Raw genomic sequence first — 14,661 nt, forward strand, 5'->3', positions numbered from 1 at the left:
ATGGTGGTATTTTCAGGAAAAATAATGTTTTCTTATCTTCCATATATCATAACTTTCACCATCAAATAACATAATAGTGACTTATGAAAAATTTCATTCTCATTCCATTTTATAGGTCTAGTAAGAACAATCATTCTTAATACCATTGTTGGATTTTCAAGATTTTTGAAAATATCATAAATATAATAAATTATAAATATATGTTATAAGGAAGAACTTGTCATTCTATTTCATTGATGTACTCTGTATCTAAAGCAACATGTGATAGAATATAAAATATTTTCAATATCTCTCCATTTTGATTTCCTAAATTTAAATAATAAATAAATGTATATTTATCTTTAAATAAATATATTATTTTTAAAAAAAATTCTAAAAACTAATTAAACAAATATCGTCAATCGTCAACATATATCAGAAAGTTGAAGTGATGATAAAATAAAAAGACAAATCCAATCCAACTTGGTATGACACCTTTGTGTAAAGATAAACAAACTTGTGACACTAATAATCTATTACCAGTATCATTGTATGCCATCAAAGAGAAAGCCATGCGTACGTAAAATCAAAGGTATTTCTGTGTGTCTTCATGCTTAAACATCAGATTATGTTTCCATGTTTTATGTCAACATTAATAAGGATAATTATCTATCATTATAACAACTTTACATGAACAATTACGGCTTTTTTCTTTAAAAGATTAAGAAAAGCGGTGACATAATTTAGGTATCTTGTATTAATGGTGGCTAAAAGTGTCTTTTTATTTTCTATAGTTATTGAGAAGAGGGGTGGAAGTAGGCAAAGTTTAGAAGGTTTGCATCTAACTTTCCTTAAAAAAAATCTAAATGTCGTAACTTTTTTAATGTATGACCTAGCCTATATGATGTTTGATCAATTTGTTTTATTATATATTCAAAAGATTACTTAACTTATAATATTATCAGAATAAAAAAAGTTCATGTTAATATATGTATATATATATATATATATATATATATATATATATATTCAATAAATTATTTTATTATATGTTTAAACATATATAAATTAGTCTTTCAATAATTTAATAGTTTCGAGCTTTCATTTAAGTGAATATGTTTAATAATTAAAGAAAGATAAGTAAACATATAATTTAAATTTACCCTATAATTTAAAATATATATAATTTTGACAATGATATTAAAATAATACAATTTAATATATATATATATATATATATTCAATAAATTATTTTATTAAATAAAGAAATTATTTGTTATTTATTAAAAAGTAAAATTATCGCTTTAAAATATAACACCAAAAAAGTTATTAAATAATATATCCCTTTATATATAACGATACAAATATTTCTAAATCAAATAAACGATGAAAGTGATATAATAAATAATCAATTTAAAGCAGTTCAAACCTACTATTAACTCCTTGTTTAAAAAACAATTTCAGTTTTTTTTTTTGAATTTTTTATCTCTTGAAAATATTAAAAATATTTATATCTTAATACATTTTTTCTTTTCAAAAATAATTTGCCAATTTGAACGAAATATTTGAAGAAAATAAAAGAGGTTATAAAGTACCAAGGGTTATAAAGTAATTTATCTGGTTTTTAGTTTTTGGAGTGATGAGATTCTAAGTGTGAATCTAAGTTTCACATTAGATAGTGATGAGAAAGTTAAGAACTTTATAAGAAGGAAGATTTATAAATCTATTGTCTTAAAGTTTTGGGTTGAAAGTGATATCATTTCTTTATGTGATTGAACTTATGTTTCATTTGTGTTGTTTGTCTCTAGTGAATCTCCTCCTTCGGTAGATCCATAAATGGTATCAAAGCTTGATTAATCTTAGTGATCAGTGGTTGGGAATACTTACGAGGGGAGTGTACCAATATAGGAGGAACTCACCTTTGAGGGAGAGATTGTTAGAAATCCAAGTGAGTCCAAGTCTCACATTGAGTAAAAACGAGAAAGTTAAGCAATATATAAGGTAGAAAGCCCATAAAATCATTACCTTAATGTTTTGGGTTAAAAGTGATTAAGATGAATGATGGTACATGATAACGGTTTAAAATACTGTTATCTGTGATGTAATTTTGATACTAAATACACCATTTTTGACTTAGAAACTTGCTTGGACTCATGCTTTTTCATTAAGTTGTGTGAATAAGAGAGTTGAGGTTGAATTTGATGATTTTATGACTAATTCCCTTTGTTTTGATAGAAAATGAGTTAATACAGGAAGCATAGATGAAATGCTAAGGATATAGAGCTCAAAAAGGCCTAGAAAAGCACTAGAAGAGGGAACCGCATGAAGCTTGGGCGACCTGCAGGAAGCTTGGGCGTGGAAAAATCGCTGCCCTCCGCCCAAGCGTCGGACCCCTGAAGCTCGGGCGAAATTGAAGGCTCAAGCCCTACGAAAATCAACGTCCACTGCCTGAGCGGCCAAATTGGCCGCTCGAGCGTCGCGCGTTGCTGATCCGGCCCAATTTTTGCTCTGTTTCGACTCTTTTGGACCAGGCCCTGTTTCTACTCTTCTCGAACTTTATTTATAGGACCCAGCCGCTCTAGGTTTTGTGTCTCTGGCTGGAGCAACACAACAACACACTCTTCTACTCTCTGAAGGCGGATCTAGAGGCGGAAGCTTCCTCTTCTACTCACTATCTCATGCTTTTCCATTATTCATATAGTTTCTCCATGTCTATGGGGAACTAAACTCTATTTGTTGTTGGGGGAATGATGTAACTTAGTGAACTCTCATGTATTTGAATTGATTCTTAATTTATATGCTTTTTCATTAATTATTAGGAAATTCATCTGTTTCAATGCTTGCTCTATTTAACTCATTTAGTAGCATGATTTATGAATTGCATGAGTGCCGGGAGGTTCCTTACAATTCAGGTTCTTGTTGAATTCTCCCAAGGGTAATATTTCTCAAGGATGAGGGTATGAGTACTTGGTCGTCTTAAGCTCTTGATCTTCAGACTTAATTTTCTAGGAATGCTAGGAATTACACAAACTAGGAATTAAGGCAGGCTTATTGCGCCGAGGGATCGGGTTCTAAGTAATTTAGTGAAAGACGTTAATATTAATGTAAAAAGAAGAATTCTTATATACATGAGAGTAAACTTGGCGAAATCAAACCCTAACAACATAATCATCTCATTTTATAAACAACCTCCGTTCATCTCTGTGTTACTCTACTATTAATCAATTGCATTCATATTTAATTTTCTGTCTTTGCATTTGAAACCAATGATCTCTTTTTATTTAAGTCTTAATTAATTGAGTTATCACACAACTGTTTAGTGCCGAGAGTCCTCTGGGATATGATGCTTGGTCTTACCATTTTATATTACTTGTGCGATTCGGTACACTTGCCGATCCATCAACAAGTTTTTGGTTTCGTTTCTGGAGATCAAAAATATTGTTAACAGTACAAAAAGAGTACTTATGATTGAAAGTGTATCAATGTAGAAGGACTCACCCTTGAAATGGAGATTGTTGAGATTTTAAATTCCTCAATGAGTAGAAACCTTGGATCAAGATTTTAACAAACCATTCTTCACAAGCCTATTGTGAATTTTGACCAAAATAGAAAAGTCAAGAAATTTATACATGATAAATGCAAAATAATCATGGAAAGTGACTCAAGCATGGACTAATATAAGTCATTGATCTAAATATATATTTGAATTTTTAAAATTCAAGTTCTCCCATCTTTCTACCTTTTCAATTTTTAGTCAACTAGAGTAGGTTTTTAAATTTGAATTTAGTTGTTATTTTAACACCTTTATAGTTCACTTAAACTTAGAATTTCATAACATAAAGGTTATAAATAGCTCACTCTATTATTTGTAAAAGAACTTTTTGACATATTGGATTTTGAAAGAGAATTTTGGACAATATGAGTGTGAAGGAAGTTTTTTTAATCTTGTCTTGATTCTTAAGAGTTTTGTGTTGATTCTTCACTTTGAACTTTTCTTGGAAATATGGAATTTTCTTTGTCTTATTCAAGTTTCACACCATTCTTCATCTCTTAACTCTTCTCATTCCTTTTGTGTACTTTATTATTTCCTTATTCATTTTGTGTTGTTAAAGTTCCTTTATTTTTGTTCTATTCATATATGCAAACTTTCACATGTGTGTCTTACTACATTGAACTGAAGACAAAAAATAACTCTTCATGAGAGAAGGACTTATTTTTCATGGGAGAGAAGGTTTCGTCTTATGAAATAAAGAAGTAAAGAGAAAAGTTGAATGCCTGCATATTTATATATAGAAAATTGATATGGAAAATTATGATATCTAAGTGTGCAAATTATACTCACATAAATCACCATATTTTATCATGATTAAGTTTAAATATTTGAAGATTTATCCATGATTCCTATTATAAGTCACTAACTTATAATAGATTCATATTTATTTTCTGCTCACACCCACCGGATGATCATAACCAAGAAAATAGTATAAGAGCATACAAATAAAACAACAAACAGAAGGGTAAGCTAGATCAACAAGAGATATTCATATTTATATAATTATATACACAATGCAAACCTCAATTCAAGAGGATACAATACACACCAATCACTCCATTCTTTTTATACTCAACCTAACTCATCCGGATTTTATATGAAAGTCGAACTATTGGTAGTCTGTTCACTTGTATGGTACAATTGGCACTCCCCAACACCATAAAAGGTTAGTCCATTTCAGTTCCCAAGGCTAAACTCAAAGCCTCAAGACAAGAACCTCCCGCTACTCTTACCACATGCATCATTCCTCTCTACTTGAGAATGAATGATCATTAGAGTGTCGGAATAGACCACCATTTCAAAGCTCCATAAATTCATACAACAACAACATCATTAACCAAGGTACTACCATGAAATCTCACCTTGAGCCATGGAGTTACGTTCACTAATCATGTTTCATAAGTAAAGAAATATTAACTCACAGAATTACTCAATATATTAAATAATAAATATACTCAAACATCATTCTCAATTGAATCAAAACACCTCTCACATCAATAAATAAAAAAACAAAACAGAAAAGACTAAACTAAAACCTGGACTAGTCTCTCAGCGAACCCCTGCTAAGTGACCCCAAAGTTCTCTCGCTCAGCGACTGTGCTCGCTGTGCGAATCCACAATTGGTATCTCCAGACTCCAAACCACTCACTCAGCGACCTAATTCACTGATTGAATAAAACTCACAGTGCTCCCAGACTTCAACCTCTCGCTCAACAACACAACTCGCAAGGCGAATCCTCCAGATAGTAGTTCAGACTCTCCAAACCTCGCTCAGCGACCCATCTCGCTGATCGGGATCTGAGACAGTGGTCCAGACCCCTAACTCACTCGCTCAGCGAACCCATTCGCTGATCGAATAAAACACACACTGCTCCCAAACTTTAATCTCTCGCTCAACGACTCTACTCGTTGTGTGAATGTTCATACAGTGTGTCACACCTCTTAGCCACTCGCTAAGCGACTCCTCTCGCTCAACGAGTCTGCATAATTCTATAGCACTAACTGCAGAATTATGAACATGCACTAAAAAATGACCAATTGTAATTATTTTTCCCAACTTCTAACCTTTCTAGATTGTGTTATACACCTAATTATACTCAACCAAGAGTGTTTAAACCCTGTTAACTTCATTCTAAAGTGTTTACTGACTAATTTATGCTTCTAAAACTAACAAATCTCAACCTATGAAGCCAATTTGAATTCTATCACTTTTGGCACATTTTTAAGAAACTTAAGGACCCTAACAAGTCTCAAATGACCTACCTAGCCTACCCCAACTGACCAATTCAGTACCCAACTTCTAAATCAAATTTTCATTATCCCACCTCGTCTAAAATAGCCCTAAACCAAGACAATTTGCATCTATTCACACCCATCCAATGTTAACACAGATTTATCACATTCTATAATCCAAAACAGTCCAAACATCATTCAGTGCAGTTCATACTCAAGGTTCATCCATTCACACTCCAAACAACCACAATTGCATACATTACGTCTACCATCAAAAACCTAATTTCACTTCAATACATATAATAGTCACATAGTCTTCACACATACACAATCAATGACCAATCAAAGTAAGAATCTAGCTTCCCTTACCTCAACTGAAATTTGTACAGCTCAAAGAAACCCTGATAGTTGCTTGTACCAGAAGGAAAATCTAGAAAAACCTACAAATCACCAAATGGTGATAGAAAAGAAATCTTAGAACCTAAATTGAGTCCAGAATTGAAGAAAAGAAACTCTTGATCCATGCAAACAAAACTTCTTCACAGTATCAATAATCCTAAACACCAAAGAAAGGGGTTTACCGCTTACCTGCTCGACTCAACAAATTGATCGGTCAGATTGGTAGCCCTTGACGTAGGGATTGTCTAGACACCTGCTGATCGTTGAACCGATGATCCAAGAGTGAGAAAGGTTAGAGAGAAGTGAGAGAAAATGAAGAAGATAATGTTTTAGAGAGATAGAGGTATTTTAGATAATGAACCGAGCTTTAGAAAATCCTATTTATATTATAAGATTATTTTATAATAAAATACTCGGTCTCATTATTTTAATACACCTATCTACTATAATACTCTATTTTTTAGGTTCTTACAACTTTAATAAAACATATTTTATTAATTTTTACTTTATTTTAATTTCAAAATTAAAATCAAAGATCCATCATATATACTGTAACTAAAATATGACATTGTTTGATAATTAATTTTTAATATAAATATAAAATATAATTGTTTAAATTTAAACTTTTAATTTTTTTATTTGAAGTGTTAAAATTCACTATAATTAAAGATGACGATTTAAAAAAATATTTGAAAAAGATCAAGGATTTAAAGCTATATGAGTTTTTAACATTTAAACTAAATGGAGTCATGTTTATAGGGATTTAATTTTTCTTCTTCTTCAAATTATGCAGTTAGTGAAATCATAATTTTAGTGATAACAGTTATAAATATCTTATTATATTTTATCTTTGAAAAAATTAAGTATTAATAAAAAAAGGATCCTTTTACGAATAATCGATCAAGAGAGAAAAATCTTGATTTAATTTGATAAAAAAACATACATTACACTTGAGAACCAAATATGATTTTCCAAAAAATAATTAAAAATTTTGTTCATCACAATTTGAAAACTCTCCAAACCCAAATTTATAACATAATAAAATATTAACTTAAGAACCATTAGTAAGAAGTTACAAACAAGGGAAAATTATTAAAAATATATATAGTCACCAGCAAGTGACTTTTAATATTTGTTTATTATTAAGTCGTTAATGATGGACTTCTTAATCATTATATAAAGATGATGATTAGGCAAACTATTAATACTAATTGACCCTACTTCTCCATGTTGTTTCTTATGCTAACAAAAGAATTGAAATGGTTTGGCACAAATGAGGGTCATAATAATGAGTGTACCAAAACATTTCTAATTAAGCTTCAATTTTCTGAAATGAGTTGAGTGTGGTACACATGTTCAATTTTTGTTCAAACTTTAAAACATAAACTTCATCAATTATAGTGATTTAGTGTGCAATATAAGGCACTAGTTTGAAGGAAGATTTTAAGCTAAAAATTTTGTATTTTTCATTGACTTGAATAGAACAAGTTTGTGTTAGATTACTAACAAATTGAGTGGTTGGACTAAAAGGGTGAAAAATAACTTGTTTGAAAGGAAATTAATGTATCATCTTCTTGTCATTTTGGAATGTCATGTGATAGTTTTTGTGCATCAAACTAAAGATGAGATATCATTTTCATGGTGCAATCATAGAGAACATTTCAGTACATTTTCTTGCTAGAAAACGATTGCAAGAAATTTACAGCTTTCTTTCTCTCTTTTTTGACCAAACATTTCAGTCAAAATGACACATCTAACCATCAAAAAGCATAGTTCATTGAACCATATAAAATCTCAAGGAAATAAATTATTTTTAAAAATATTAGTATTTCTTTGAGTTTGATTTTCTTTAAACAAGATCTCAAGTAGAGATCACAACAACAAAAAATCATTCTTGTTGTTATTTGCACGTAGACTTCACAATAAATATAAAAGTAGATATTTATAATGGATATCCATTAATAGCACATCTCTATGACTATTTTAATTATTTTTTGATAAGGTAGACACAAGTTGTGTTTATCCATACTCACAAATACTCACCCATATATATTTATTTATAATTTTCATTTTATATCAACTAATAAAATCTTATTTATTATTAATTTTAATCTTAACAATGAAGTAGTTAATAATTTTTCTTTGAATTTTGTTAAATCGAACTATCGTAATAAAGTTATTTATAAGAAAAAAATATTAGCAACTGAAAAATTGTTTAGAATTTAACTTTATAGATTCATATTTTTATCTAGATTTATTGAATCAAAATTGTTTTTAAAGAGATTAATTTCATTTAACTTCATACTTTGTTGTATATATAACTTATTTTTATTTATTTTTCGTACAAAGGAGAAATTTATTTATACCAGTATTTTATGATGCTATTTTATTTGGATTATATTTTAGGATAAACAAAAAACTATTTACATTTGTATTTTAAAGAAAAATTTAAAAAATATTATTTAAAATAAAAAATTTAAAATGATTTATAAATATCCATAGTATAAAACAATACATAGGTACCTACCTCACAAGTAAACAGACAAATAAAAGAAATAATAAGACATATATTTTTCCTCACAAGATAAATATGAGATAATTGCTACTTGTACCCTACGTGAGTTTTTTTGATCCTTAATATGAAATCGAGAATCTAATAAGAAAAAAGAAATAAACATTTTAAACAATTCCACTTGACTGGACTTAGATTAGATGGGTCTAACACAGCTTTATATATATATAAAAAAAAGTATTCTAAAAATTGGGAAAAAGCAAGAAACATCAATAATTGAAAAATTTGTGGCAACTTGCATAAGGATTATTAGTACCTTAGAAGTTTTTAATCAATAATGAGTTGGAAATCTACATAAACAAATGAAAACACGCATTAAAAGAAAAATTATTGGTGTTTAAATTGAAGTTCCTTGAGAGAGAGATTTTCTATTGTTGAAGATATTTGATAATGATAAAACCTTTGTTGTATTTGTGTTGTGTCAATCCTTAGCTGGCTCAATATCAACTAGATACCAAATGTGGAAAGCCATGGATTACACCAAAGGTGTCCCACTTATCTCATTACTTCTTTGACTCCATTTCAAAATGCTTCCTATCATAAATTCCATTGCTTCTGTCATTCATAAACTTGTTCTGTTATGTGAAACTTACCTGGCAACTATACCTTTATCCACCTAATTGATTATGCATTTTGCACCTATTCTTGTGCCAATTCTAAATTAAACCAAGTATTCTTTACATGTCTTTAATCAATGTCTAATTTGTGAAGCTTTCTGTGCATTATGTAAGATGAAATCAGTTGGGAATTCTTACATTTTTTAAAGAATCTAAAGCAAGTGAAACCATTTGGTTGTCATCACAAATTGTAGAGGATGCTCATGTTTTATTGTTAAGGGAAGTGCATCATCTTGTGTTGATAGGGAAGAAAGTGTAATTATCTTTATCTTCATTTAAAGTTGAAGTTACCAAGAGATAACTAAATCCAATCTGCATAATCATATAAACAACTTATTAAGATAATAGGTTTAAACTTAACTCATTTTCATAAAGTTTTGTAAAGTAAGATTTTTCTCCAACATACCTCTTTACGTCGAGATCATCGAAGGTGAGAATCGAGAAAATTATATAGATCCAAATTTCAACTAAGGTAAATTCTTATAACTCTAATACCATCTTAATTAATAAGTGAACTTTAAATTTAATTCACTTTTATCAAATCAACTTATAAAATATCTGATTGATACAAGATTTTCGACACAATTTGAATAGTCAACTAGTTACTTATTAGAATTTAAATCTTGAAGGCTTTCATTGAATTTAGCATAAGGTGAAGATGGATATTTGTTATCTCAAATAGTTAAATGAAGAGATATACTACTTTTCAAGAAGTTGAGCTTTCATTGATTAAAATGATACTTCACAGCATAGAGCAAACATTTGATCTCATACATGGTTCACTAAAATTAAGTAATTAAGCCTATCTTTATGCTTCAAATATTGAAAAGTATAAATAATGTTAAAAGACAAAGAACCATTTAGATATGGGTTTTAGAACTGGACAAAATTTAGTGTTAGCGTAAGCTTTGGATGAGTTGTGCCTGCAAGTTGAAAATGAAATAATTATTGAACTACTGCAACCCATTGTTTACTCCTACCATCTTTGGTTGGAACAATTACAGTGTTCTAATTGAAACCAAAAACAAAGAAGGCCCTAAAGTCAGAAAAGAAGAAAGTGAGATGTTTTGGGACGAATAGTTGCATGGACAACCTTAAGCATCTGCCACACAAGACAGAGAGCCTAGTCAAGGGTCCATTCGTGTGGGACATTAATGTCATGGCTCCCAGTTTCTATATTTGATGAAACCATAAAGATATTTAGAACATAGAAACAAAAACATCTTTGCGAAATAGCACATTTTAAATACATGTCAGAATACTGACTCTTCTTATCTTAAATGTTATCTTGGAGTATCCATGTCATGCACCAATCTTATTGGTTTGTAGAGTGGCAAAGATGATAAGAGCTTATGGAATGACCATGTTCCTTGTACCACAGAAGAGACTAGATTCTTTGAACAGTCCAACCAACCCTGTTTTGTAAAAGTGCTTACAAGCAACTTGGTTACTAAAAATTTTACGTCGACGCCACCACAATGGATTACTCTTTTCTTAATATTTCACCTGAAAATTGAAACTCAAATTCTTTCAAGGCTTCCCAATTCTTCTTATATATGGTGCAGTAATAAGTTTGGTACTGAGTTTTGTTAGGAAAAGTGAAAATTTGATACTCATTATTTATGCTAATGCATTAAGCATCTTTTACAATTTGTACCTTGACACATCAGTACACTGAGTTTTCTCTAGTCTGTGTGATGTATCAAAAGTTATTTTCATTTAAAGCACAAATCAACACTTATGTCTGTCAGTACTATTAAATTTGTCGCAGGCTTGTATCTGCTAAAATCACATTCAATCACATTTTTTATGAAAAAAATATGAACAATTTAGCAAAATGTTCCATTCTATGAATCTTTTTTGTTTGTTTAATTGAAACTGTTCCCTTTGGGGTGACATGGGCACTAGTAGTGGGGTTGAAGTCCTTGCTGAGAAGCAGATGGTTTTAGAAAAACAATGGATGCCATGATCAGTGATGAGTGACCAGAGCTTCAGTTGTGTCTGTTTGTCTGATGTGGTTGAAGGTTAAAACTATTAGCCTAAAATTTTATCAAAAGATGACTTGTTTGTGTCACTAAAAATGTTTGGTTGCAAACTGACCCCACAATTCAGCACCGGAAAACAATGACTTTGCACCCACTTCTCTCAGTAAAAGTACCTCACACACTTTTTGTGAGTGTATTTTAAGTCTCTTTGTCCCTCTTTCTCTTCATCATCCATTGGTTTTTCTTCTTAACCAACCCTCTCCCTCATTTAAATATGAAATAAACACACACACACCAGAAGAAAAAGAAGCATGAAAAAGATCAATCTTTTACTCAGAAAATGCAAGAGTTTGTCAAGGCAGCTAGGGAGATCTTCATCATACAGTAGCCTGAGGTCCAAATCCACAAAAGAAGACATATGGGGTGGCCATGGCATGCAAGAAGATGAACATTGTGAAACAGTGTTTGTTGGTAGCACAAGAAAACGGTATGTGATCAGCAAAAAATATCTGAATCATCCTCTTCTGAATGAACTTATCAACAAGTCAAAGCCAAAGGGTAGTGATGAGAGTAGTGTTTTGGTGGTGAACTGTGAGGTGGTTCTCTTTGATCATCTTTTGTGGATGCTAGAAAATGCAGATCCTAAGTTTAGTTCTGAGTCTTTGGAGGAATTGGCTGAACTCTACGTGTTTTGATAGCTTTCAATGTCGCAGATTGCTAAGGCCTAATGTAATTAAGTATATTGGGTTGTACCTGCATTTTGCAAAAAGTAATGGTTGAGTCTTCTTTTTGTTTAATGCTTCTGCAATTGCATAGTTCATTTATGTTCTATAACTCATCAGATTTGTCAAGAGTCGTATCATACACATATATATACATATACATAAACATATATGTATATATATATATATATATATATACGTTTGTGTGTTTTGTTTGTGTTGAAAGTTCTGGGGGTTCAAAGAGGTAGGAAGAAGTCATGAGAGCACAATAAGGATTTCTTTTTTCATAGATGCACACATGCACATGAGGTATATAGTGATCATGATGATGTTATATGATTCAAAGATTAGATTTGTTAATTCAGTTTTATAAAAAGTTGACAGAGGTAATAAATTGTAAGTGTTAAATACTTACTCTCCTTAATAGCTTTTTATAAACTGAAAAATTGGAAATCCTATTGTTGAACACTATGTAATGTCATCTTCTGTTTAATGAAATTTTAGAAAGCTAGAACTATAATCAACTCCACTTTTTGGTTTGAAAAATTAAATTTAAAAGAATAATTTTGATTGTCTTTTTGAAGATAAAAGGAGATTGAGGTTTTGATATTATTAAAAGCCTATGATGCTCTTGTCCCTTGCAAATGTAAATGACTATTCTTTAGAACCTTTTTATTTGTTAACTTGATTTTAACTTTGCGTAAAAGCAATTTGATAAACTACTATATATATTTATATCTCATATATACTTGCACTACCTTAGAATTTTGTGCAATTATAGTACCAGATGTAAGTTTATAACTTTAGAATTTAATTGGTCTATACTGTATTAAAACTATCAAAGAATAGTAAGACCTATATTTATTAATATTTTAACATACTATAATATATTATATTCAATATTAGTTAACATAAATGTAAAACTTTTTTACATTGGAAACTCATACTTTAATATCTTTATCATGTATGTTTGTTGGGGAATCAATGTAGTCTTGTGAAACTCTCATATATGGAATCTGTTTTTACATCTTTTAATTAAGACTTATGCTTTCTTTCATCATTAGTTAGGGTTTTTCCTCTTTGCTTAATGCTTGCATTGTTTAACTCATTCGATGCATGATTATTGGTTTTGTCAATAGGGGAACGTACGGGGAAGTCTAGATCCGGGGAATTTCTCCCAATTTTATATTGGTTGTCGTTAAGCTCCTATACTTATGAACTGATCATTAGGAATGCTAGGAATTGTATGAACTCGTGATTAGGGAGAAGCCTTCTGGAAAGGTACATTAGAGAGTGGCATTAACAATGATGATTTGACTGTCGAATTCCTTAAAATATATGAGAGTGGATAAGATGAAATTGACCCCCAACAAACATATTCATATCTATAATTCATTGAAAGTGTTTAGCTTTTGATTTTTGCCATTGATCAATATTCATGCATACATGTTTATTTTCTGTCTTGCATTCTAAACCACAAATATTTCGTTTGTAAGTCTGAGTTAATTAAGAAACCACATAACTAAACTAGGCCGTGAGTCCTTTGGGAAGAACGATACTTGGTCTGAAATGTCATCTTCTGTTTAATGAAATTTTAGAAAGCTAGAACTATAATCAACTCCACTTTTTTGTTTGAAAAATTAAATTTAAAAGAATAATTTTGATTGTCTTTTTGAAGATAAAAGGAGATTGAGGTTTTGATATTATTAAAAGCCTATGATGCTCTTGTCCCTTGCAAATGTAAATGACTATTCTTTAGAACCTTTTTATTTGTTAACTTGATTTTAACTTTGCGTAAAAGCAATTTGATAAACTACTATATATATTTATATCTCATATATACTTGCACTACCTTAGAATTTTGTGCAATTATAGTACCAGATGTAAGTTTATAACTTTAACTATCAAAGAATAGTAAGACCTATATTTATTAATATTTTAACATACTATAATATATTATATTCAATATTAGTTAACATAAATGTAAAACTTTTTTACATTGGAAACTCATACTTTAATATCTTTATCATGTTTGCATATTTTTATTATTGGTTTGAGCATAATTAAATGATAAAAGAGATTAAGGGGCTATAATACACAAGGAAATTAGTGTATTTTCATTTTGTTTTTCATTAGGGGTTAACTTGATTATATGTTCTTGGTCCAGTATACTAGTAACATATTAAAGGACTGTTTCTTCATGTCTCCTATCAAATTTCTTCTTAGACACCATTAATATGTGAATTTTAGGATTTTACTTGTCAGAACATATTAGACCAATTTCGGAAATAATTTTCCAGAAGACACTCATCGATTCTGGAAAAACCACACCCCTATTCCAGATCAAAATTTTCAAATATTTCTATGATGGAGTGCAGCAAGAAATTTGATAGGGTGCAGGAAGAACCCTATTAAAATAGCATGTGGCAAGATAGCTCAAGTAGACAATGAGAATCTTGACCCATTATAATATATATAATAAAAGTGTCCTTATGATGTAAATATCTTATAAGTTTTTAATTGAATAATTAATATTTTTAATTGAATAAATTAAAATAATAATTATTTTTATGTATGAAATTATTTTTTATAATTAATGATT

The 14,661-nt window shown here is 29.9% G+C and overlaps 1 protein-coding gene across 1 annotated transcript; it reads left to right on the forward strand.

The window, feature by feature from the left end:
- Positions 1-11,491: 11,491 nt before the first annotated feature.
- On the forward strand, positions 11,492-12,134 carry LOC124842037 (auxin-responsive protein SAUR78). The gene has a single exon (XM_047318450.2). The coding sequence runs from the start codon at positions 11,649-11,651 to the stop codon at positions 12,030-12,032; it is 384 nt and encodes a 127-aa protein (XP_047174406.1). The 5' UTR covers positions 11,492-11,648; the 3' UTR covers positions 12,033-12,134.
- The last annotated feature ends 2,527 nt before the right edge of the window (positions 12,135-14,661 follow it).

The sequence above is a fragment of the Vigna umbellata genome, chromosome 7 (assembly GCF_029865625.1).
Source record: "Vigna umbellata cultivar VRB3 chromosome 7, Vumbellata_1.0, whole genome shotgun sequence".
Classification (NCBI taxonomy): Eukaryota; Viridiplantae; Streptophyta; class Magnoliopsida; order Fabales; family Fabaceae; genus Vigna; species Vigna umbellata.